The following is a 25,488-nucleotide window of genomic DNA, read 5'->3' on the forward strand; positions in this document are numbered from 1 at the left end:
CAGGATGCGCCCACCTGACCCCACAGACCAGGGCCAAAAGAAATTGGAGAGAAGTTTCAGGAAAACCCTGCAGGAACTCCCTTTTTGGTGTTAAATTATTCCAATACAACCTGGAAGCAAAGAACCTCTTTGGAGTTCATTTAGTTCTAATTAATTACAGGGCAAATGGGCCCAAAGAAAGCCCAGAAAGGCAGCAGAGGGAGCAGCCCTGGGTGGGGAATTTCACCTCTCCAGGGCATTCCTGGAATCCCAGCACAGCTGGGCTGGCACAGGGGACACGTGTGACACAGCTGCCCCCACTGAGAACTAAATGAAATGAAATGAAATTCAAATTTAAAATATATAATTTAAAAATATTTTTTTTTAAATAGAATAATTTTAAGGTAAAGCAATTCAGAAAAAAAATAGAATAATTAGAAAATACTTTTTAAATGGAGTAGTTTAAAAACGAAATAAATTGAAAATAAAATAATGTAGAAGTTTAATAATTAGAAAATAAATTAAAAATAGGTTAATTTAGAAATAATATAATTCTAAAAATAAAATAATTTAAGTTAAAATATTTTTTTAAAATTAAAAGTTTCCCCCCTTGATTTTATTTCCCAGAGCATTCCCAGACTCCCTTGGGATAAAATAAATGAAATTATTTCAGCCTCTCAGAAAGCGAAACAACGCCAGAATTTTCACAGAGAGCACAAAAACAACACAAAGGAAGTGTCAGCACCTCGTTTATTCCCTGCTCGAGTTATTCCCTGGTTACAGCCTTTGTCGTCCCCATTCCCATGGATTTCCTTTTGGGAATACTCTGGAAGGGGCCCAGGGGGGAAGTGGGAGGGGATTGATGCCAAATTTCACTTTCTGGGTCATTCTGAAGATATTTTGGGTTTATCCCTAAAGCAGCTCCAGGAACCATTTGTGGAAGGTTTTTGCTCTGCACGAGGAAATATCAAATCTTCCCAGAACAAGGAGCTGTCCATGGCTGCCTTCCGAATTCATTCCTTCCTTCCTTCCTTCCTTCCTTCCTGAATTCCTGAATTCCTGAATTCCTTCCTGAATTCCTGAATTCCTGAATTCCTGAATTCCTGAATTCCTTCCTGAATTCCTTCCTGAATTCCTTCCTTCCTTCCGAATTCATTCCTTCCTTCCTTCCTTCGTTCCTTCCTTCCTTCCTTCCTTCCTTCCTTCCTTCCTTCCTTCCTTCCTTCCTTCCTTCCTTCCTTCCGAATTCCTTCCTTCCGAATTCCTTCCTTCCTTCCTTCCTCCCTCCCTCTCTCCCTCCCTCCCTCCCTTCCTCCTATCCATCCATCCATCCATCCATCCATCCATCCATCCATCCCTTCCCTCCCTCCCTCCCCCAGCCCCTGCCCCTGGAAGTTGACTCCAGCCCTGCCTCTCCTCTTCCAGAGAGGAAAAGAAAACAGGAAAACCAAAGTTGTCCGAAAGTAGGATCCCGCTGATCCCAACTTTCCCTTCCTCCAAAACTTCTTCCATTTCTCAGTCTCCTCTCCTTCCTGAGTGCCCTTGGCAGCTTTTCCCGCTCCACCACTCCCCATCCCAGGCTGGCAGGATTCCAACTCCACTTCCCAAATCCCCATCCATAGAATCCGATGGAGTTTTGTCCTGCCTGGGGAGGTGTCGCTGCCATCCTTACAGAGCAATTCCAGTTCTTTTCCCCAGCCATTGTCCTTTTGGGGTGGTGCCACGCAGGGAAAGGCTCCTGGACGGGCGGGATGAGCTGATGGGGGGAGCGGCCGTGCCCCTGTCCCAGCTGCAGATTCCAAGAGCCTGGAGCCTGTTCCGAACCTCCCGAGGGCTGTGGGAGCCTTTTCCTCTGGAATGTCCTCCCTTCCCAGCTCCACAGCCCCCAGACTCAGCCACACGTTCCAGGGGGGCACCAGAGCCCCCCGAGCCCCCCAAAGGTGGGGAGAGCTTCAGGACCTTCGCTGCTTCCCAGCCCCTCCCTGCGAAGGGACAAGGAGGAGGAGGAGAAGGCGCTTCCCAGCTCCCACCCTGCGAGGAGAGGCCGGGCACGGACGGGGGAAGGGAAAACCGAGCCCGGGGATGTGACCCGAGGGGGCTCTGGGGGTGTGGAACTCCACAGCTCACCCGGCTGCCCCCACCACCAAAATCCAGGGATTTTCATTTTAAGCTTCCCTTGTGGTCATTTTAGACCTGGCTAAAAAGGGACATTTCTGGATTTTACCACTTTCAGGCTGGTGGCCGAGCTCAGAAAAAACCCTCAAAAAAGATGGGAAAATGGAGCATAGGGAGAAAATGCTTTTCCTTTGCCTTATCCCGAGTGCTCAGGGACGGCTCATCCCAATCCATGAGAGGCTCCCAACGCTGTCCCACCACGGAGAGCATCCCTCTTGCACCACTAAGAGACAGAAGCCATCCAAAGGAGGATCCCAAACCAGACCAAACCCCGGCTGTGAGGAAGGAGAAGGCGCCAGATCGAGCAGGGAATGGGGGTTTTTTTGTACATTCAGAGTTTATATTTGGAAAAAAAAAAAAAAAAGACGAAGGAGAGGAGGAATTTGAGATTAAAAAAATAGCACTGATGGGAAGCGGTAGCGGAGCCTCCACCACTGCACAACACACGCACGGACACACGAGGCTGGACAACACGGATCCCCCGGGATGCATCCCAGGGGAACGGGAAACTCTGCATGGCTTTATGGGACCCCTCGGATGGGAAACGAGCCGCTCCTCCGTGTCTGCCTTGGCACATCCCTGAGTCACGTTCCTGCTCCCCGACAGCGGCATCGAGGCGCCTAAACGTGGGAATGGGGGGAAAGAGGGAAAGAGGGAAAGAGGGAAAGAGGGAAAAAGGGAAAGAGGGAAAGAGGGAAAGAGGGAAAGAGCATCATCAGTGGACGACCCAGAATCAGAGATCCATGGAATTGTTCAGGTTGCAAAAGGTGTTTAACATCCTCGGGTCCAACCATTGACCGCCGTGTTCACCGCTGCCCATGTCCCCAAGTGCCACATCCATGGTTTGGGAGCTCTTCCAGGGATGGTGACTCCACCACTGCCCTGGGCAGCTGTGCCAGGGCTTGGACAACCATTCCAGGAAGGAATTTTCCCCAGCATCCAACCTGACCCTGCTCTGGCCCAGCCTGAGGCCGTTCCCTCTCCTCCTGTCCCTGTTCCCTGGGAGCAGAGCCCGACCCCCCCGGCTGCCCCCTCCTGTCAGGGACTTGTGCAGAGCCACAAGGTCCCCCCTGAGCCTCCTTTGCTCCAGGCTGAGCCCCTTTCCCAGCTCCCTCAGGAGTTCTCCAGCCCCTTCCCTGCTGCTCCAGCCCTTCCCCAGCTCTGGAGCTGCCCCCAGCCCCTCAGGGCCTCTCTGGGTGTGGGGCCCAAGGCTGATCCCAGCATTGCAGGTGCAGCTCCCACGCTTCCCTGCAGAGAGGAGCCGCTGTCCGTGCTCCTCCTGCCTCTTCCCTGGGGGCCCGAGGGCCGTGGGGATGCGCTGTCCCCACAAGGTCACGCCACAGCCGAGCCTTTACCTCTTTCCTCCCGGATTCAGAGCGTTTCTGTGTTCATGGTCAGAGCCTTCCACACCGTGGTCTTGGACATCTCATCCGAAATGTTGATGTCAGAAGGATCAGCCCTACAAGGAAAATTCCACCTTCCTTGGATGCGCCCACCTGACCCCACAGACCAGGGCCAAAAGAAATTGGAGAGAAGTTTCAGGAAAACCCTGCAGGAACTCCCTTTTTGGTGTTAAATTATTCCAATACAACCTGGAAGCAAAGAACCTCTTTGGAGTTCATTTAGTTCTAATTAATTACAGGGCAAATGGGCCCAAAGAAAGCCCAGAAAGGCAGCAGAGGGAGCAGCTCTGGGTGGGGAATTTCACCTCTCCAGACCCATGAGGATGGGTCTGACCCCACCAAGAGCATCGGCCAGAGGAACAGGAGGGCCTGGAACAGCAGAGCTCAGCCGGTGAGGGTGGTTTGGGTGGATAAGGAATTTTGGGAATCAAGCCCCGGAGCTGCAGACCCACAGCTGGTGTTTCCCCCTGTGACCTCTCAGGTGGGAGCAGGAGGGTCTCCAGATCCCAGAAAGCCACTGGTGATGTCGTTTTGGGATAAAACAGGACTCATGCAGCCCCTGCATGGGGTCAGAGCTCTGCCATCACCTCCGGTAAATTGGGATTTTCCCACGAAGATGACTGGGAACAACAAATCTGCAAGAGGAGAAACCTGAGCCCCACACTTCCCATGACCCTGCTGGGGGTGCTGGCCTGAGGGGGCTTTACCTGTCACTGCTGGGCTTTGGGGTGTCCACCCTGCTGGTCTTGCCCAGCTTCAGCTGGACGGAATTGGCAGCAGCCGCTTCCATCATTTTCTGGGACTCCTGAAAAGGGACGAGTCAAGTTCTCCCTCCTTGATCCAAGAGGGATAAATGAAATTCCTTTAAATGAAATTCCACTAAAAACCTGGCACGCTGCCCTCTCCTCTGACCCGCGGCACCGTTAGCAGCAGGTCAAGACCTTCCCCTGCAAGTGTTTGGGGTTACTGACACTGCTGGGAGCAAACCCTCGCAGAAAAAGAATTATTTTTATTATAAGGCTCGTTAAAAAATGATAACGATGCCTCTGTTTAAGCATGAAACTCTGAGAATTATGGGGAAAAGAAGGTGGGATCCAGGCTATTGGATCTGTTGGGTTCAGTTCTGAGGTTCCCCCAACAGCTGTTACCCAGAGAAGCTGAGGATTCCCCATCCCTTCCCCCATCCCTGGCAGTGCCCAAGGCCAGGCTGGACGGGGCTGGGAGCAGCCTGGGACAGTGGGAGAGGCTCTGCCAGGGCAGGGGTGGCACTGGGTGGGCTTTGAGGTCCTGTCCCACCCAACCCATTCCATGATCTCATGATTTAAGGACAGGAATAGGGAACCTCAGAGGAATAGGGAACAGCAGGAATAGGGAACCTCAGAGCCCAGAGGCTCCCAGCTCCTGGCATTACCTCCTCTTCTTTGGCTTCATTTTTGGCATCGTCCAACTTCTTCTTCTTGCTTTCTGGCATGAGGTCATCCAGGAAGCTGAGCTCCCGCTTGGAGAAGCAGAAATCCATCACTTTCCGGACAAAAACGAGAGCCAAAACCTGCGGGAGGAAAAGGGAAGATGGGTGAGGCCAGAGATGGTGTTGCCCATCCCTCCAGGGCTGCGAGCACTGGGAGCACTGGGGACACCAGGAACACTGGGAACATGAGGGACACCAGGAACACTGGGAGCACTGGGGACACTGGGAATACCGGGAATACCGTCTCTCACCATCATGGGGAAGATGATGGCGGCGCGGGAAGCTTTGATGGCCCAGAGCAGGACGAGGCAGAGCAGCTGGATGAGCGTGAAGAGGTGCACCTTGCGCAGGGGCACGTGGCGCAGGTAGATGAAGTCCGGCTGGTGCTTGGCCGGCATCCAGAACAGCTTCAGGCGGTCAAAGAACTGCAGGGAAAAGGGAGACGGCGTCACCTGGGCGCTGCCAAAGCCCCTGGAGCTGCTGGGGTGTGGAGGTTTCGGGGCCAAGGAGAAATCCAGGATCCCGTCCTGCTCCTCCGGGGAGCAGCGCCTGTTTTCCCTCCACTCCATCCAGAAAGCAGCTGGCTTTGCCCGCCAAATTCCGGTTCTTCCAGGTTTTTCTCTGGTTGGCATCTCTGGGCCCAGGGAATGCCCCAGTGAGGATTCGCACGTGTGGAATTTCCTTCCCTTCCCACTGAATTCCCCCAGTTTCCCATCACCAAACACTAACGTGCCCTAAAGCCTCAAACAGAGAGCGCTGAACTGGGAGAGCCCAGTGCTGAACTGGGAGAGCCCAGTGCTGAACTGGTTTCTCCCAGTGCTGAACTGGGCTCTCCCAGTGCTGAACTGGTTCCTCCCAGTGCTGTACTGGCCCTCCCAGTGCTGAACGGGCCCTCCCAGTGCTGAACTGGTTCCTCCCAGTGCTGAACTGGGCTCTCCCAGTGCTGAACCGGTTCCTCCCAGTGCTGAACTGGTTCCTCCCAGCGCTGAACTGGGAGAGCCCAGTGCTGAACTGGCCCTCCCAGTGCTGAACTGGTTCCTCCCAGTGCTGAACTGGTTCCTCCCAGTGCTGTACTGGCCCTACCAGTGCTGAACGGGCCCTCCCAGTGCTGAACTGGTTCCTCCCAGTGCTAAACTGGTTCCTCCCAGTGCTGAACTGGTTCCTCCCAGTGCTGAACTGGGCTCTCCCAGTGCTGAACCGGTTCCTCCCAGTGCTAAACCGGTTCCTCCCAGTGCTGAACGGGCCCTCCCAGTGCTGAACTGGTTCCTCCCAGTGCTGAACTGGCTCCTCCCAGTGCTGAACTGGGCTCTCCCAGTGCTGAACTGGCTCCTCCCAGTGCTGAACTGGGCTCTCCCAGTGCTGAACTGGCCCTCCCAGTGCTGAACTGGTTCCTCCCAGTGCTGAACTGGTTCCTCCCAGTGCTGTACTGGCCCTCCCAGTGCTGAACGGGCCCTCCCAGTGCTGAACTGGTTTCTCCCAGTGCTGAACTGGTTCCTCCCAGTGCTGAACCGGTTCCTCCCAGTGCTGAACCGGTTCCTCCCAGTGCTGAACTGGTTCCTCCCAGTGCTGAACTGGGCTCTCCCAGTGCTAAACCGGTTCTTCCCAGCATTGAACTGGTTCCTCCCAGCACTGAACTGGTTCCTCCCAGCCCTACAAACCTCCTGAGCCCCCACCCATGGCTCCGTGACACAAAACATTTGCATCTCCAGCTTTCAGAGACATTTTGCCCACCCCGAGGCCTTCAGGAAGAGGAAATCCCCGGGAGCAGCCGTACCTGGATTCCTCGGAGCGACGAGACCCCCATGTACAGGAAGACCCCGTAAAGCACCGGCATCGGGATAAACTGCGGGAAAAGCAATAAATTCATGGCTTCCCCCTTCACCTGCAGCATTGCCACTCTCTGTCAGCACTCCTGCCTCAGGCACTGCCTGAAGATTCCCGGCTTTCCCACGCTGGATTTTATCCAGGACAGATTTTGGGCTCGGTGTGAGGCTGATCTTTGGAGTAACATTCCACCAGAATAATCCTCTTTTCCAGAGAGCTTGGAGACAACGAGAGGATTTCACCCATGAGGAGCACCTTGCATCTATCAACCACCTGAGACCTCCTGTGGGGGGAACAAATGATCCCAACAAACTCTTGTGGGAAGGCAAGGAAGTGACATCTCCTTGGAGCCTGGGGTTGGGATTGTGGCTCCTTGGAGCCTGGAGCTGGGATTGTGGTTCCTTGGAGCCTGGAGCTGGGATTGTGGCTCCTTGGAGCCTGGAGTTGGGACTGTGGCTCCTTGGAGCGTGGAGTTGGGACTGTGGCTCCTTGGAGCCTGGAGCTGGGATTGTGGCTCCTTGGAGCCTGGAGTTGATTGTGGCTCCCCTTAGCCTGGAGTTGGGATTGTGGCTCCTTGGAGCCTGGAGCTGGGATTGTGGCTCCTTGGAGCCTGGAGTTGATTGTGACTCCCCTTAGCCTGGAGTTGGGATTGTGACTCCTTGGAGCCTGGAGCTGGGATTGTGGCTCCCCTTAGCCTGGAGTTGGGATTGTGGCTCCTTGGAGCCTGGAGTTGATTGTGGCTCCCCTTAGCCTGGAGTTGGGATTGTTTGGTGGGAAGAACAGGCAGGGAAGCCCATGGGGGGAACTCTGAGGGTTCAGCTCCTGGGAATGGCTCTGACGAGGCTCTCGGGGGAGTGAATTGCAGACAATAAAGTCCTGCCTGTCTGAAAATGCTGAATTCTAACCCAAAACAGGGGTGGGTGTGCTGGGTTTGCGTGGCCATGTCTGGGGAGCAGGGGCTCACAGGGGCGGCCTCCGTGAGAAGCTGCTGGGAGTTTCTTCCACGTCTGGTACAGCCAATTCCGGCTGGCTCCAGGATGGAGCCGCTGCTGAGCAGGGCTGGAGCAGCCCCTTCCTGAAGGACTGAGCCCTGGAAGAGTGACCCATGCTGGAGCAGTTTGTGGAGAGCTGGGAGGGACCGACGGTGCAGCAGGAGAGGGAGGGAGGGAGGAAGGAAGGAATTCAGAAGGAAGAAATTCGGAAGGAATTCGGAAGGAAGGAAGGAAGGAATTCAGAAGGAAGGAAGGAATTCGGAAGGAAGGAAGGAATTCGGAAGGAAGGAAGGAATTCGGAAGGAAGGAAGGAAGGAAGGAAGGAAGGAAGGAAGGAAGGAAGGAAGGAAGGAAGGAAGGAAGGAAGGAATTTTTAAGGTCTGGTTTTACTTCTCATTTTCCTGCTGTGATTTTCTCAGTAATAAATTCAATTAATTTCCCTAATTCCAGCCTGTTTTCCCAGGATCATGATTGGTGAGGGATCTGTCCCTGCCCTTGTCTCAAGCCATGAACCTTTGTTCTATTTTCTCTCCAATCCAGCTGGGAAGGGCAGGGATGGACCAGCTTTGGTGGGATCCAGCCAGGATCCCCCCCACCACAGAGGGTCTGGGGGATACCTGGGAATTCAAGGATTTGTCTTGTTTGCTTGGCTTGAGCACCCCAAACTGGGTTTGAAGGGCTGGGAAGTCACCACAGCTGGTTCCCATCCTGACATTGGGATCGCCTCCCTGGGGGGAGAAGCCTAATCCTGCATCCCCTCCCAAACTCCGGCAGCCACCAGGTGCTTTCCATCCTGCGCTTACCTTGAGCACGGAGGTGAAGAAGACGGAGCAGCCCATGAGCACGAAGATCATCAGGCCGGTGACTCTCTGCTCCCGGATCCCCAAGAACTTGGGCTGCTCCCCCGGCGCGGAGCAGTCGGACTCCACTTTGAGGCTGTTCACGTGGGTGATGGACAGCACGGTGGCGGCCACGAACCAGGGCAGCCCCATCACCGAGCACACCCCGAGCATCACGGCCACCATGAACAGGTCCAGGTGGTACCCACAGCCTTTCTGGGGAGCAAAAGGGGAGCGGGAGCATCCCTCAGGGAGCAGGACAACACCACGGGACTCAGACCCTGCTCAAGCACAAGTCAACTTCTGGAAAACTTAAATAAGGTTTGAAATAAGAACTGAAATCAAACGTGGATTTCACGTCTTGCATGAAAATCTGGCGGGATCAGACAAAGTGGGTCTGGAGGGTTTGTACCATTTCTGCTTCTCAGAAATCATCTTAAAACTGAGTATTTTTTCATTCATAAAGAAATTCCCAGCACTTGCAGGTAGGAGGTGGCTCCGAGTGATCCCTGGAGCTCATTGAGATCCCTTCCCCAGCTGCCACTGATGTTTGAAAACAAAACCATTTTCTCCATCACTCCAAGATTCATCTGCTGCTCCCAAAAGCTGTCATCCCATCCCCGTGTCCAGGAGAGCTCCTGCCACACAGCCTGGTGTTATCCCAAACCTTCCCAAAGCAGGTGGGGATGGGCTGAACCCCTGCAGCCCCTCACCTTGAGCCTGTGCTCCTTCCTGTTGACGATGACGGCCGTGATCTGCTGGTCCATGAAGATGAGGATGGTGCAGAGCAGGGCCGGGATGAGCGCGGCCAACACCGTCCACCACGGGTTGGGCCCGATGGGGTTGATGAGCCACCCACGGTCGTCCCTGGTGGGCTGCAACACACGGCGGGATCAGCCCCCAGCCCAAACCCTTCCCTGGCCTCCATTCCCCTCCAGCCCTGTGTCCAGGCATTTCCTAGCCCTGGCTTCGTGTCATCCTCTCCCAGGGGCCTCCACTGTGCCAGAGTCCTCTCTCCCAGAGTCCTCTCTCTCCTGGTTTTGGGGATGTCTTCCCAAAGGCAGGAAGGAATCGATGCACTTGGATGTGGCAGAGGAGACGCTCACACCACCAGCACCTCCTCCAGCCCAGCCTGTCCTGCTGGAGATGGTTCTCCTGGTCAGTGTCTGGTTTTGGGGCTGTCTCCTGATTTCCAGGGGGGGTCGATGCCCTTGGATGTCTAAGAGGAGATGGTTCCACCAGCAGCACCTGCTCCAGCCCAGCCTTGACCTGCCCTGACATCACCTGGCAGCACCTGAGGTGCCAAAAGCCTTCTCCACCAACCCCCCCGATACCTTGAACATGTGGGGGACGTGGAGCTTGGGGGACGGGATCCCGATCCCGAGGTCGATGAGCACCATGATGACGATGGTGAGGAACACAGCAAAGTCACTCACTGTGGATCGGACCTGGGGCGAGAAACTGGGGCTGAGAGGGGGCAGGACACGAGATGGGAAACCTGGGGACACCCCCAATGTTTGGACTGGTTAATCCCTAAAATCCCACCACTCCGAGGACACACAGCCAACTCCCTTGGGCGGATATTGCTGCGTGCTGGAGATCTGGGGATCTGCTGGGGGACAGTAGAAGGAGTTTAATTAGGGGGAAAATTCAAATTTTAATTCAAACAGTAACAAAAGTACTAAAAATGAGGAAAGGCACCACACTGCTGGGTAAAAGGAAATAAGGCACTGAGGCACCACTCGTTCCTGTTTTTCCATGGCAACTCCTCATTTGAATGCCACTCCAGCAAATGATGCTCAGAAGGTGAAAAGAAAAGAAATAACTTTGGAAGAGCTGATTTCCCACTGCCTGAGCCAACAACCATCGCTCTGGAACAGGTTGTGAGGCAGGTGGGGAATGCTGCAACCTCTCTGCACTCATGGAAACGAGGGAGGGACATCCAAGGTCAGGACTTCCCAGCCTGGCCGAGTGCTGGCGAATCCTTCAGCGCTCCAGGGATGGCATTTTGGGAAAGGAGCGTGGAGCCTGTCACGGCCACCACCTTCCACCTACTCTGGTTGGGAAGTAACGGCTGGTTTTAAACTTCTTCAACAAACTCGACAGGGCAAAGGTGGAGAAGAAGAGGATGCAGCACCAGAAGAGGACGTTGGGCGCGTAGGGGCCATTGCGTCCACAGGCAGGTCCTTGGAACTCCCCATGCAAAGAGCGACATTCCTGGAGAAACAGAGCATCAGGACACAGAGGAAAACCGGGATAACGGGGGGGGTTTGAGGGTCTTGGTGCAAGATCTGTGATCCTGCAGCTGCCACAGAAGTTATGAATGTAAATATATTATCAATATACCGATGTATTGTAAATATATCAGTATATTATAAATGGGTAAATATCTTTAATGGGCAGCAGCGGCTGAACAAGTGACACATGGAGCTGGAATTACACGGAGAGGAGCAGAGGTGGGATGTGGTGGGACATCCTCTGCTCCACCGTGGCTGAGGAAAACACCGGGGGGGAGGAAAAGCTGGAAATTGGTGGATAAAGACAGAGCAGGAAAGGAGGGCTGGGACAACCATGGGAGGAAAAAAGAGACAAATCCTCCCTTTGCAGTCGGGGATCACAGGATGAGGCCAAAAGGGGCTGGAGAGCTCCCAAGAGCTCCTGTCCCTCACCTGGGCTCTGCTTCCAGGGACAGTCCTGTGGAGCTGCTCAGACATGCAAATTTATGCGAGACCCCACAGACAGCAGGGCCTGGAGTCATTAGGAACCAATTAAGGGAGCCAATCACGGCCTTCAGGCAGCAACTGCAGTCCTCCAAACCTCCAAGAACCAAAGCACTGCCTTAACCTTGATCCCGGTCCCACAGCCCGGCTTGGGGACAAAGTGAGGTGGGCAAGGTGGGCTGGGCAAGGTGAGCTGGGCAAGGTGAGATGGGCAAGGTGAGGTGGGCAAGGTGAGCTGGGCAAGGTGAGATGGACCAGGTGAGGTGGGCAAGGTGGGCTGGGCAAGGTGAGGTGGGCAAGGTGGGCTGGGCAAGGTGAGCTGGGCAAGGTGGGCTGGGCAAGGTGAGATGGGCAAGGTGAGATGGGCAAGGTAGGCTGGGTCAGGTGAGCTGGGCAAGGTGGGCTGGGCAACGTGGGCTCTCCTTCGCAGGACCAAGCAGGTTAAAAGTACTCATGAGATTTCAGCAGGGACTTCTCAGAGCACTTTGAAGCCCAAAGTCACCTGAAGATGGTGCCTTTGGCACCTGTGAACGGCCCTGGCCTCCTCTGGCCTCCAAGAGGAACCGGTGGCCCGGGGCACTTACGGTTACTGTGAGGTTTCCCCAGGTGATTCCTGACACGTTGATCCCGTTTTTCCGCCAGAAGCGCAGGGTTTCGTTGCTGGGATGAGCCGGGGGCTCACACTTACAGCTGGAGGAGGGAAGGCGGGACAGGGCTGAGGGAACAGCACGGGGACAGCCCCTGAGGCACCTGCAGAGGGCTGAGGAGGAGAACACCCACTAATAGATGGTGAGGAGGTCGAGCTTGCTGTGCATATGCACGGGGAAGGTCTCCCGCAGGTGGCTCAGCTTCTCCAGGGCCTCGTAGATGAAGATGATGCAGATGAGGGAGGCGAAGGCCTCCTCGGTGAAGCGGGTGATGTAGCACACCAGGCAGCTGGCGTCCGTGGCCACCAGCACCACGCAGAAGAATGCAGTCCAGAGCCCGATGCAGGTCCGCAGGGACAGATAGGAGAGCGTGTATTCCCTGGAAAAGCACAAAACTCCTGGGGGAAAGGCCAGCACAGGCCTCGGAGCCAAGCTGTTCTCCAGGGAAAATCAGGAGCAATTTGGGAGCGTGTGGCGGCTGCAGGTGGTAACTGAGGTTTCCACATCCTTGAGGTTGCAGGGTGTGGGTGGAGAATCCAAGCATTTAATTAGCATTAATTAAGGTTGTCCTAATGCCTTGAAGGCTGATTGAGGTTGTGGAAGGTTCTCCCACACTCCCAGAGCCCCGACACCAAAACCAGCTGGGTTTGCCCCGGTCACCCACTGGCAACTTGGGGCTTAACGAGAAGTTTAATTGTGGTGTCACACCAATGTCACCAAGATGGAAGGACGGTCATGGAAAAGAGCCGTTTCCCAGGAGAAGCTGCTACTTGTTCAAAAAAATCCCCAAAACTCAAACTATTCCAATTGAAAACTACTTGGATATTTGGGCGAAATCTATTCCCTCCTCCAGCAAAAATCAGGTTTAAAAGTTTTGTACTCAGTGGAAAACAAACCCTCCCTCATTCTCAAACCAGAGTGATTTGTCTCACCTTCCCTGGGCATGCATCCAGAGCCTCTGGTTCCTCCTCCTCCCACTGCTTCATTTTAACCCTAAAACCCAAAATGACCCCAAGCCAAAACCCCAAACGACCCCCAAGCCCAAGAGCTCTCACCCCTCCTGTGCCACAGCAGCAGCATGAGACCTTTGTGACCCAGCAAACAACTTAAATCTGACAACTGCCACCGAGAAAATGAGAAAAAAACATTTTCTCCCCGGCCCAAAAAGAAGAGAAACATCTTTTCCCCAAAAAAATAGGAGACAAACTTCTCACTTGCAGAATTTGTAGAGAATCTTCTCAAAGACCAGGACGGGCCCGGTGCTGCCGAGGATGGTGAGGGGTTGGCCAGCAAAGAGGGAATAAACCACGCCCGTCATGGATGCTCCCAGCAGGGACTCCATGGCACTCTGACAGGGAAGAGAGGGAGCAGGGAGTAAAGAAATCATTAGGGATAAAAACCCCCCCAAAAAACCCAAAGGAAATTCACAGCAGCAAAGAGATTTCAAAGATGACGGAGTGGGTTGGGTTGGAAGGGACCAGCGGGTTGGGTTGGCAGGGAATGGTTTGGGCTCCGAACACCCGCCATGGGCAGGGACACTCCCCAGCAGCCCAGGGGGGTCCGTTTGGGGCGTTTCCCCCTCCCGGGGCTCCTGGCAGAGGGAGGAGCTCACGATGTGGCCGTGGGTCGCCTCCCCCAGCAGTCCCCCGAAGGTGATGACGGGGGACATGCAGGCACAGTAGAGGAACAGGAAGGACGCCAGGCACTGCAGGCTCAGACCGTCCCGGAAGTCACTCCAGAACCACGGGGCCTTGCGCTTCACATCCAGGACCAGCCCTCCAAAGAGCCTGGAGGGAGGAAAAACCAGGCTGAGAGAGCACGTTTGGTGTCCTTTGTGCAGAAACCTGCAGGGGTTTCCAGACCTGCCGCCACCCCAAAGCCAGAAAACCTGAGGGTGCCGATGCTGGGGCTGGGCCCCCCTGCCCAGGTGTCCTCCCTGCCCAGGTGTCCCCCCTGCCCTGATCCCCACCTCTCCAGACCTCCTGACTTCCCAAATCTCCCTCCTGCCCAGGTGTCCCCCTGCCCAGCCCAGGGGACCAATGTGGAGCCGTTTCACTGAACCAGGTGACCCCAAAAGCTGCTGGAAGGGGAGGTGCCTGCTCAGATTTTGGAGGCAAAACAGAAGGCGGCCCCAAACCAGGAGAGCTCCCACCTCCCAGTCCGCTCCAGTTCAGGACCGCTGTGTTTCTCCGGCTTGCTGTGGGAAGAACTCTCATCCAGAGCTCCAGGCATCTTCCTCTTCTCCTGTGAACACAGAATTCAGCTCAAAACAGGTCTTTTTCTGGTATATTATCAACCACCGGCTTGTTTTGCTCCTGGCCTGGGTGTGGCTGTGCCAAAGCGGGAATTCCAAGTTTACCAGAATTTGGGTTGTTGTGCTGCCCGTCCCCCTTGCAGCACCCACCTGGGAGGGGACGTTTTTGGGGGGCTCAATTCGGATGGATGGGTCCCACTCTCCCGGCGGCAACACCGTGACCTGATCCAGGAACTCGTCGATGCCGGCCACGAGGTCAGCCCGGTCCTTGGCTTTGTAGGCAACGTCGTGGAAAACCTGCCCAGAGGAGACCTCCAGGTGGTGAGAGCAGAGCCCAGAGTGGGTGAGAGCAGAGCCCAGACCGGGCGAGAGCACAGCCCAGCCCTGGTGAGAGCAGAGCCCAGAGTGGGTGAGAGCAGAGCCCACCCTGGGTGAGAGCACAGCCCAGCCCAGGTGAGAGCAGAGCCCACCCTGGGTGAGAGCACAGCCCAGCCCTGGTGAGGGCAGAGCCCAGCCTGGGTAAGAGCAGAGCCCACCCCGGGTGAGAGCACAGCCCAGCCCTGGTGAGGGCAGAGCCCAGCCTGGGTAAGAGCAGAGCCCAGCCTGGGTGAGAGCACAGCCCAGCCCTGGTGAGAGCAGAGCCCAGCCTGGGTAAGAGCAGAGCCCAGCCCGGCTGAGAGCAGAGCCCAGCCTGGGTGAGAGCACAGCCCAGAGTGGGTGAGGGCACAGCCCACCCTGGGTGAGAGCAGAGCCCAGCCCAGGTGAGGGCACAGCCCAGCCCAGGTGAGAGCAGAGCCCACCCCGGGTGCCCTCACCAGGGCAGCTCCCCTCTGGCTACGGCAGGATCGTCTGCCCCAAATCTCCTGGCAGCCGGAAATATTCCCCCAACAGGAAAAATCTGGGCTTTGTGGTGCTTGTAATCATCTCCTCCATGAGGCCACCGTCCCTCATGGCCTTGAGGAGAAGTTCTACCACCCTGGCAGTGCCACCACTGGGATGGTGCCAGCCCTGGATGTGGGAAGGATGAGGTGCAGGATGAACCCCGGGTGGGATTTCAGCCCTGCCCCTCGTGGCCACTCTGGAGGCTTTGGCTTAAAGGGGAGGAGTTCTTCTGGCCCAGGCAATGCCACCACTGGGGACAATGTCCTGGGTACCCCGTAGGGAAGGATGGGGTGTAGGATGCACCCAGAGGGGGTTTCAGTCCCCAGGATTTGGGTTGATGTAAATCTGCCTGGTTTGGGGTGCGAATGAAGGGCTGGGACAGCAAATCCTCTTCCTCACTGCTCCAGGGACAGGGAATGGTGAAGAACCCTAAAAGTGACCCCGAGATCCCTCTTATCTCATCACACCTCGTCTGTCATGGTGGTGGCCATGGACCTGCCGATCTCGTGGTACTGATGGGCTTTTCCTCCTGGCCCCAGCAGAACAAACAGGAACCTGGGCAAGGAAAACCAAACTGAGAGGGCAACGTGGCTTCACTCCAAGAGCACCCAGGGAAATCCCTGGGACCTCAAGGGGGAACACGTTGGTTCCCCACCTCCTCTGTGGGCTGAATTGTTCACCAAAACCAATCACAAATCTCATTTTGGGGCCAATTTCACTAAAATTGGTCTCTAAGTTTCAAAGATCCAGCAGGGAAAGGAGGAAGGTGAGGAGCGGCATGGGAGAAACGTGCAGCTCCCGCTTGTTCCCTTGGGCCCTGAATCGTGGGGCAATTTGAGGCGGGTTTGGGGTTTTTCAAATAAAAACTTTGTGCTTGTCCTTCAGACCTTGTTGGGATGGGAACTTCCGTCATTCCCGACAGGAGCACAGCCGGGGTCAGGCGGACAAAGGCCACGAGGGGCTGCTGGAGGAAATCCAGCTCTCCCACCAGCACGTTGGACGCTTCGGCTCCGCTGGGAATTTTCTTCATGAAGTGCAGCTCCGCCTGGGCAGGACCAGAGATTCTCAGGGAATTCCCCAAAAATGAAGCCCTCAGGGACCCCTGGAGGTGTGGGAGAGGGGCAGGGGTCTCACCTTGCTCAGGTCCATGGCGCTGGTCTCAGGGGTCACCCCGTTTTTAGCTTCTGCAGTGGTGGGAGAAGGGTGAGGGGTGAGGGTTTGGGCTGGGAGGGAAGAGAAAGACACTGAGAAAGGGAGGAAAGGAGCAGCTGGGGTGTTTCTCTTTTGCCAGAACAAGTTTAACGGGGACAAAGTCACCCAGAAACCCCTGCCTGGTGCCAAAGCCTGGAGAAACCCTCACCTGGTGTCAGATCCTGGGAGAAACCTTCACCTCATTACAAAGACAGGCAGAAGACCTCACCTGGTGCTAAAGCCCTGGGAGAAAACTTCACCCGATGCAAATTCCTGGAGAAAACTTTACCTGGTGCCAAATCTGACAGAAACTTTCACCTGGTGACAATCTCCTCCAAATACCCTCACCGGGTGCTAAATTTGGCAGGAGCCCTCACCTGGTGCCAAATCCCAGGAGAAACCTTCACCTCATGGTAAAATATGGCAGAAATATCACCTGGTCCCAAACCCCACAGGACCTCACCTGGTCCCAAACCCCACAGGACCTCACCTGGTACCAAACCCTGGCAGGACCTCACCTGGCCCCAAAACACGCAGGACCTCACCTGCTCCCAAACCCCACAGGACCTCACCTGCTCCCAAACCCCACAGGACCTCACCTGGCTCCAAACCCTGGCAGGACCTCACCTGGTCCCAAACCCTGGCAGGACCTCACCTGGCTCCAAACCCTGGCAGGACCTCACCTGGCTCCAAACCCCACAGGGCCTCACCTGGTCTGAAACCCCACAGGACCTCACCTGGTCCTAAACCCCACAGGACCTCACCTGGTGCCAAACCCTGGCAGGACCTCACCTGGCCCCAAACCCCGCAGGACCTCACCTGGCTCCAAACCCTGGCAGGACCTCACCTGGTGCCAAACCCTGGCAGGACCTCACCTGGCCCCAAACCCCGCAGGACCTCACCTGGCTCCAAACCCTGGCAGGACCTCACCTGGTGCCAAACCCCGCAGGACCTCACCTGGTGCCAAACCCCACAGGACCTCACCTGGTCCCAAACCCCGCAGGACCTCACCTGGCCCCAAACCCCACAGGACCTCACCTGCTCCCAAACCCCACAGGACCTCACCTGGCTTCTCGAGCAGGTGCAGGTCCTGTTTCTTGCTGACGTCGGCGAAGGAGCGCACGATGGGCAGGAGGTTGTTCCTTTTCCTCTCGTTCTGGTGGTGGTGCTTCTTCAGCAGCACCTCCCGAACCTTGGCCCGCGTGCGCTCATCGAACTCCGGGGACGGCTCCTGCTGGGCCAGGATCAGGTCTGGGTGGGACAGGGACACGAGGTCAGAGCTCGAACGTGCCCTGCCAGAGCCACTCTGCCTTTAAAGCCCTGAACTCCGGGGTGTGGAGGGCAAATGAAATCAGTGTAATGGGGGGAAATGGCTTGGAATGAATCATTATTGAACGAAGGTCAGCTCTTAGGGAGAGATGAAGAGCCAGGCCCAGAAACACCCAAAAATGTGCAGAACATTCCCCTTTTACTGCAGAACATTCCCCTTTTACTGCAGGATGTCCTCTTTCTGCTGCAGAACTTTCTCCAGTCGCTCTCTAACCCCAAAAATCGCTTTCCAATGGACCCCACGTTGCCAGCAAGAGCTGCACACCCAAACCCCACTCGAATCCCAGAAACCCCATGGGGACAGCTGGAAACGCCCATCCCTGGGCAGGATTTCCCCCGTACCTGCGATGTCCTCGATGCTGGTGGCGTGCACGTCCAGCAGCACCGTCCCATTGATGATGCAGCTGCGCAGCTCAAAGAGGCTGTGCAGGGACAGCGTGGCCACGTAGGGTTTGCTCCAGCGCTCGCCCCCATCCTCCACATCCTCCTCAAACTTCAGCCACCTGCGGATTTGGGGTGGGATCAGCCGGAGAAAAATGGCTCCAGGCCCTCGGATAAAACCAAGGGGCGGCAGGAGGAAGTTCCTGCAGCTGGGAAGGTTCCACATCCCAGAGAACAGGGACTCCTCTGGCACCACAGCCGGCAGCAGGGGCCATGCAATCATGGAACAGCCTCAGCTGGAAGGGACCCACAAGGATCAGAGTGCAACTGCTGGCCCTGTGCAGGACACCCCAACAATCCCACTGAGAGCGTTGTCCCTGACCTCTGGAATCATGGAATATCCAGAGATGAAAGGGACCTACGAGGATCACGGAATCATGGAAACTCTGGAATTGGAAGGGACACACAAGGACCATCAAGTCCAACTTCTGGCCCAGGATAACCCCCAAAATCCCAACTAATCCCCAAATCCCAATGTCCAAGCATTCCCTGACCTCTAGAACCTTGGAACCTCCTGAGTGGGAAGGGACCCACAAGGATCATCGAGTCCAATCCCTGGCCCTGCCCAGACACCCCAAAATCCCACCTTGCCCCAGAGAGCTTTGTCCAAACACCTCTGGAGCTCCGGCAGCCTTGGGGCCGTGACCATTCCCTGGGGGAACCTTCCCCCATTCCAGTGGGGGAAGAACCTTTTCCCAGTATCCAGCCTACCCCACTCCTGACACCGCTTCCTGCCCTTCCCAGATCCCAGGGATTTACCTGGCCGTCTCCTTCCACTCGGCATCTTCTCCCTCCTTCACGCAGATCTCATCCAGCTCCGTGAACAAGTCATGGGGGACGTGCTGCTCGTCCTCCTCCGTGCCCAGGATGAACTGGACCCGCTGGGATGGGGTGTCTGGGGACAGGAGGAGATTCCCCATCCCATTACTGAGCCTGGATCCATCCCGCCACGCCCACATTCCGGTGGCATCACACTGGGACCAGTCCAGCCATAAATGCAGGGCTGGCCCCTGTCCCACAGCTCTCTGTGGGCTCTCACAGAGCCTCCGTCCCACCCTCCATGAGGATGAGCTGCTTTCCTTCCCCACACCTCCAGTTTCAAACCACAATCCCTAAATCCAGTATGGATTTAACTCCAAAACTGGAGAAAACTTTGGGAAAAGGGGGGTCTTGCTAAAAATAAAAATGTTTTCTTTGGTAAAACAGCCACGCAAAGCATCCACAGGGACTGGGCTGGAAAGGCCAGTGGTGGCCACCCCGGCAGGACTCACAGTGGTATCCCTGCTCCGTGGGGACCGCGTCCTTCTCCCGCTCCCGTTTCCGGTGTTTCTGGCTGTGGGCGCGGTGGTGCCGGTGGCTCTGGCGCACCAGCGGCATCCGCACGCCCACGTACAGGGTCCGGTGGCCTGGGGAAACAGGGAGGGCGGGAATGAGCGGTGGCTCAGTCCCATCCCAGGAGGAAACCACGGAATCGTGGAAGCTCCTCAGTGGGAAGGGACCCACAAGGGTCATCGAGGCCCTGCACAGGACACCCCAAAAATCCCACACCAGCTTCCCTTAATGTCAATTCCAGTGGATCCCTGACTTTCCCAGACTTGTCCTTTTTTTTCCAAGCCTGTTTTACTCAAGCTTCACACCAAGGGACGGTTTGGGGTCACCTAAATGTGCCCTGAAAGCACCAAAACCCTTCTCAAATTCCAGCTTGGGCTGGACAACACCACCACCACCACCCCTCAGATTTGCTCATTAAGCGGGAGATAATGCAATAATTATAGTTTTGAAATCTTTATGGCCCAAGGTGACAAGGAAAGATCAAAGGAGTTCCGTGATGATAACTCCAGGAGGAAAACAGGGAATGTGCACCACACCAAAGGATTCTCCTGCCCTGTCCAAGCCAGGAGCAGCTGCTGTGGGAAAAGCAGATGGGAATTTCCCAACCCCATGGCCACGACTCACACCGGGGCCTCCACGAGGGCTTTAAACGCCACCACATTAAAAAAATAGATCAATAATTTGTTGTTTAATCCAGAACCACGACAGGTTTTGCTGCTCCTGATGTGACACCGAGCAAAGGACATTGCAGGGACTTTTTGCCAGCGCCTGGTGGCCCCTCCAGCAGGATCCCAGCAGGATCTCACCTTCCAGCTCCTCCTTCTCATAGTGGATGTTGACCACGTTGCTCGTCCTGCCCTGGTCAATCACGGCCTCCTCATCGTGTCTCTAATGAGAAGAAGAAGGGAAAATTTGGCCATGGGTGTGCAGAGCTCCCTCCACCCTCCCTGTCCATCCACCATTCCCTGAGGAACGCGGCTTCTCCTCCAGGCACCGCCCAAAAAACAAGCACTTGTGGGAGGTTCTTTTCCCATTCCCAAATAAACCCGTCCGTGTTTACACAGTGGGAGTTCGGAAGGGTTACGACAGGGGGAGAGGGATTTCAGACCCAAATTTGGGCATTTCAGACCTAAAAATACCCAACCGCCTGCTTTGGTTTTGTGGTTCCTTTCTTGAAAAAGAAAAGCTACACCAGGATTTCCAAGCTGGGGGAAAAGAGCCACTTTTGGTCTCAGGGTGGTTCCTGCAGGACTCCCTGGGTGGCTCTTGGCCACAGGATGTGGCCACCAATGACCTCCAGAAGCCCTCAAGATCCTGCAGAGGTGACTCTTCGGCCCAGCGAGGCTCGGGCTCCCCTCAGTGCGAGTTTTCCATGGAAAACAGCATTTTCCGTCTTTTAATTGAGATTTCTGAGCCACCTGGGCCCGTGGGAAGTATCCCTGTCCATGGCAGAGGGGTGGAGCGGAGTGCTCCGATGGTTTCCCAACCCAAACCATCCCATGATTCTTTTATGCCTCAAATACTAAAGGAAAGACGCCACCACTGCTCACCTTGCCCTTCCTTGTGCCCCTGGACAATCCAAGAAAACCAAAATCCCATTATCCGGGCAAAGAAAAACCCCTGCAATGCCCAGCCACCCCTATTTTCTGCCAGCTTCCCAACCATTCCTCATCCGAAGGCTCAGAGGGAAGGTTTGGGATGATGGAGTGGATGAGGTTCATCCTCACATCGATGCCGTCGCGGCGACCGAAAATGATTCGAACAACAAAAATCACACCCAGATTTCGATTCCTGAAACCGAAGGGGGAAATGGAGCAAAATCCTGAGGGAACTGGGGGAGCTGGTGGGGCCGCTGGATGGAATTCCAGGAGCAGGAGCTCCCCCGTGCCCCGGGAACCAGCTCAGAGCAACCACAGCTGGGATTTGTAAGGAAAATTTCCAACGCCGCCGTTGTATTGATCATGATGCCCCAACCACGAGGTTATTGGAAAATGGAGAATAAAGAATGGATTACAATTTCCACTGGGAAAACTAACAGGGAGTCTGCTCTTAATCCCCCAAATTCCTGCTTCAAGCAACGGGTGGAAAACCTTCGGCTCCCAGTCACGGGTGAGTTTGGTGAGGAAGAGGAACAAACATTCCCATCGGGAATGACCAGCTGGTCCCTGAGGACCGATTCCAGAGTTGACTGTTGCTCCCTCCCCGCCCGCTCCCGGACTTGCCCGCGTTGCCCAGGAGCCAGATTTTCCTGCACCAGTGGCTTTTCCGTCCTCGCTCCGATGACATCCATCACCGCCCTCCTGCCCTTCCTGGCACCCTCCTCCCTCCGGAGCTGCCAAAAGGGACTAAAGTCCGACCTTGGAGAAGGCACGGGGTGAAAGGGCTCAATGAATCGCAATGAAAAAGGGGAATTTTGGTAAAATGGTGAATTTGAGCCACACCCATGGCAGTGGGAGTAAAGGGAGGGATTTGGGAGTGGCACATTCAAACCTCCCGGGATTTGGGAATGGCACATTCAAACCTCCCGTGGCTGACACAGGCAGTCTCCTTCTCTCCCAAAAAACATTTTGCCAACCCTCCCCTCCCGCACTCCAGGGAAACTCCAGCAGGATTTGGGGGAGTTTTCCCTCCGTCGGGGGGATGCGCAGCCCCTGGCAGAGCCCCGGCCGTGCTCGCTGGGATTCTCCCAGAAAGGGTCACTTTGTCACTGCCGTGACCTCGCGGGTCCCTTCCTGCTCAGGACATTCCATTCCCGTCCATCCTCACATCAGTCCCAAGTTTTGGGTGAGTCTCCAGATGGATCAGGGGGTTGGATTCCCCCAGGAGAAGGTGGCACCTGGTGCCCTTCAGCTCCAGAGATAAAAAGGGACGGAATCGGAATCCGTGGTGCCAAGGCAGGGATTATTTACAGCCACGCTCCCCAAAACTCTGCCCACCTGGAGAACACAGCGGACGGGAAGAACCCAGCTCTGTTTTATGGAAAACTCTGCGGAATGGGGTGTAAACACCACATCCTGCCAGGGGAAGGACAATCAGCCTCTGGGTAGATTTTAAACCCAAATTCCCGAAGAACAAGTGAGGTACAAACTGTCAGGAAAAGAGACATGGGCAGGGCTGATTTCCATCCAAACTTCCTGCAGAAAGTCAGGGAATTCCAGGAAGGTCTCTCTTTGGCACAAGCCCCATCCCCTGGGGGATCCTGGTCAGCCGGAGCCAGTCCTGCCACAGGACAGAGACTCCGGACAAGCCCCATTTTTCCTCTCCTCGCTCTCCAGCTCTGCCTGGCTCCCTGAGCTGAGCTAATCCGGCATCTCCATCCTCCAGACTCGTTTGCTTTAATGAGCTCCCTCCCCGGCGCCGCCGGACTCAAAGGTCACCTGCCCGGAAAGGTGACCCGGGTGTAAAATGACCCGGCCGGGGAAGGCAACACCGAGGGCTGAGCAGGGAAAATCCCTCCAGGATCCAAGCTCGGAGCCCCACTGCTGGGTTGTTAATCAGGATTGGAGCTCCAGGAGCTTTAGGATGGGCAGGTGGGCACCTGTGGGTCCATGGGTGCTCCGACATCCTATCACCCTTCCCTGGATGCAGCAGCGTCCCCAAAACCACACAGAGGTGCCACCAAAAGAAACTCCAAAGCCCCCAAGCCTCAGTCAGGCCACTCCGATGGCCTGGGAGGAGTTGTTCCCCTGAGGAAATTCGGGGGGACTTCAGGACTTTATGGCCGTGGGCCCGTGGGTTGGGGATGGGATGGAGCGGGAAGGAGGGATGGCTCCAAACCAGGAGTTATCCCAGGATACCTGGATGGGTACCAGCCCTCCCTCTCCATCCTCCTCACTGCCAACCGCCTGGGAACCACCAGATCAGCCAAACTGGGCTGGAAAGGGGATGCCGAGCTTGGCATCGCTCACTCTGGAGTTTCAGAGCAGCCAGAGTTGTTTCAATTTGCTGTTTTCTAAGAAAAAACTCAATTTGGCCGCCTGGAAGTTGTTTTTTGGGGAGACAGAAAGGAATTGTTGCTACTAGGAGTGAAATCAGGAGTGGCTGGAGCAGAGCAGGAAAGCCCATTTCAATCCCCCTCCACGTCACGAGCTCAGTGCGTCCCGTCCCCCTCTTCAAATCCATATTTTGTTGGGATTCTGTGTCCCCCAGAGGGATTTTTGGGGGTTCTGCCTCAGTTTCCCTGACTCCCTGCAACTCCTCAGGTTAGGAAAGAAAAACTCCTGCTCTGAGGAGGTTTGGGGTAATTGAGGAGGAGGAAAAGCTCCAAGCAGAGGCTCAGGACCAGCTTTGAGCCCTCTTGGTCCCCAGGCCAGGACACACCAGGAGTGGCCACCAGCAGCGCGGGGAGGATTGATGTCACTCATCTCACCCGAGGTGTAATTAATAATTAATTAATAACTGACCCACCGTTCTTACAGGATGAGGGCAACAGGGGGTACCTGGGGGCTGCTGAGGTGGCAGAGCAGGGACACCCCCCCTCACCCCCTCCATCCCGATCCTGCTGGACACAGCCACCATCCCTGGGGTCCCTTGCACCGTTTCACCCCCAGGGACCCCCCGGCTCCCGGGCCAGGAGCTGAGCTGGGATCGGGACTGGACACAGCTGGAAATGGGGGAGGGGACAGGTCTCGGGACCCCCAAAATAGGGCTGGGGAGGGCCACGCTGGTCTCAGCCGAGCATCACCAGGACACGACGGTCACCGGTGCTGAGGGGACAGAAACTCCTTTCCTGCTGTAATTTCCGGGCAGATGAATTCATTCCCAACCTCTCATTAATTCGCCGCCTGTCGTGGTCACCCAGAGCGGCTCCTCCGGCCGGTCCCGTGGGTGCGGGGGGGGGGAAAGGGACAAGGAGACGCCAAAAGGGGGGGGGAACAACCCAGCGGCCCCCTGCCCCCACCCCGGCACCGGGCACGGACTGGGGGCACAACACCGGAGCCCCCCGGAGCTCGGGGCTGCGGCTGGGTGACACCGACTGGGTGACACCGACTGGGTGACACCGACTGGGTGGCGCGGGGCTCTGCGGGGACAGTGGCCTTTGTCCCCTCTCCAAAGGGCCGATGGGGGGGGGGGGGGGGGGGGGAGGCAGGAGGGAGGGGAGGCACATCCAGATGCGGAGAAGGAGCCGGGCGGGGGCCCAGTGGGGACCCCCCCCACAGACACCACGCAGGTGCCCTTCCCCCCTCTTCCCCTCCCTCCTGCGCCCACCTTGAGCCCCTCTCGCCCCCTCTCTGCACCCCCCGCCTTGCCCCCCCTTCCAGAGGCCGGACTCCCCCTTCCACACCCCCGGCACCCCAATTCACGAACCCCTCTCCCCTCCCCCCTCGCCGATGCCCTTCACCCCCCTCCGCACGCCCCTCGGGGCCCCCCCCTTGCAGATTCCTCCCCTCCCCGCCCCCCCCCGCTCCCCTTTACCCGCCCCGGTCGGAAATGCCGCAGTGAAGCAGCCACGGAGCATCCTCCGGCCGCACCGGGGGGACCGGGCATCCCCCCCGCCGCCCCCCACCTGGTAACTGAGGATCCCATCGGGCTCGTTGCTGCCGGCGGGCATGGCTGGGCCGGGGCCCGGGCACCCCCCCGGGGTGGGGGCCAGGGGGGGCCGCCGCCGGCTGCAGCCCCGGTGCCGCTCACACCGGCTCCAGCATCGCCCGGCGCCGGGGCCAAACCCCGCCCAGGGCCGGCGGGAGGAGGAGGAGGAGGGCGGGGGGAGGAGGCAGGGCCGGGGGGATGGGGGGCGATGCCCGGCGGGTTTCCTGCGGGTTTCGCTTCGGCAGCGCCCCCGGCCCCGAGTCCCTCCAGCATCGCACTGATCCCCCCCCCCCCCCCCACCCCGCCTTCGAAATCGCCCCCGGGCTCACCCCGCTAGCCCCCAGCCCCGCCCTCTCCTTCCCTGCAGCACCTGCCCTCAGCTGACCCCCAGCATCCCCCTGCCCCCCATCCCCACCCGGATTCTCCCCAGCTTCACCCCCATCCCCTCCAGCATTTCAGAGCCCCCCCCCACCTCAGAATTAC

The 25,488-nt window shown here is 56.6% G+C and overlaps 1 protein-coding gene across 1 annotated transcript; it reads right to left on the minus strand.

Annotated features, from left to right (window-relative positions):
- Nucleotides 1-2,490: 2,490 nt before the first annotated feature.
- On the minus strand, nt 2,491-25,027 carry SLC4A8 (solute carrier family 4 member 8). Its single transcript, XM_068997577.1, has 25 exons — nt 24,983-25,027; nt 20,283-20,364; nt 19,401-19,550; nt 18,904-19,039; nt 18,046-18,206; nt 17,440-17,625; nt 16,318-16,406; nt 16,071-16,228; nt 15,651-15,738; nt 14,452-14,598; nt 14,200-14,291; nt 13,660-13,834; nt 13,262-13,395; nt 12,181-12,426; nt 11,985-12,090; nt 10,736-10,897; nt 10,015-10,128; nt 9,394-9,555; nt 8,645-8,896; nt 6,800-6,868; nt 5,277-5,450; nt 4,969-5,106; nt 4,265-4,362; nt 3,510-3,613; nt 2,491-2,774 (listed from the first exon to the last, which is right to left on the minus strand). The coding sequence occupies exons 1-24, from the start codon at nt 25,025-25,027 to the stop codon at nt 3,526-3,528; spliced, it is 3,252 nt and encodes a 1,083-aa protein (XP_068853678.1). The 3' UTR covers nt 2,491-2,774; nt 3,510-3,525.
- Between the last annotated feature and the right edge of the window lie 461 nt (nt 25,028-25,488).

The sequence above is a fragment of the Aphelocoma coerulescens genome, chromosome 29 (genome assembly GCF_041296385.1).
Source record: "Aphelocoma coerulescens isolate FSJ_1873_10779 chromosome 29, UR_Acoe_1.0, whole genome shotgun sequence".
Taxonomy (NCBI): domain Eukaryota; kingdom Metazoa; phylum Chordata; class Aves; order Passeriformes; family Corvidae; genus Aphelocoma; species Aphelocoma coerulescens.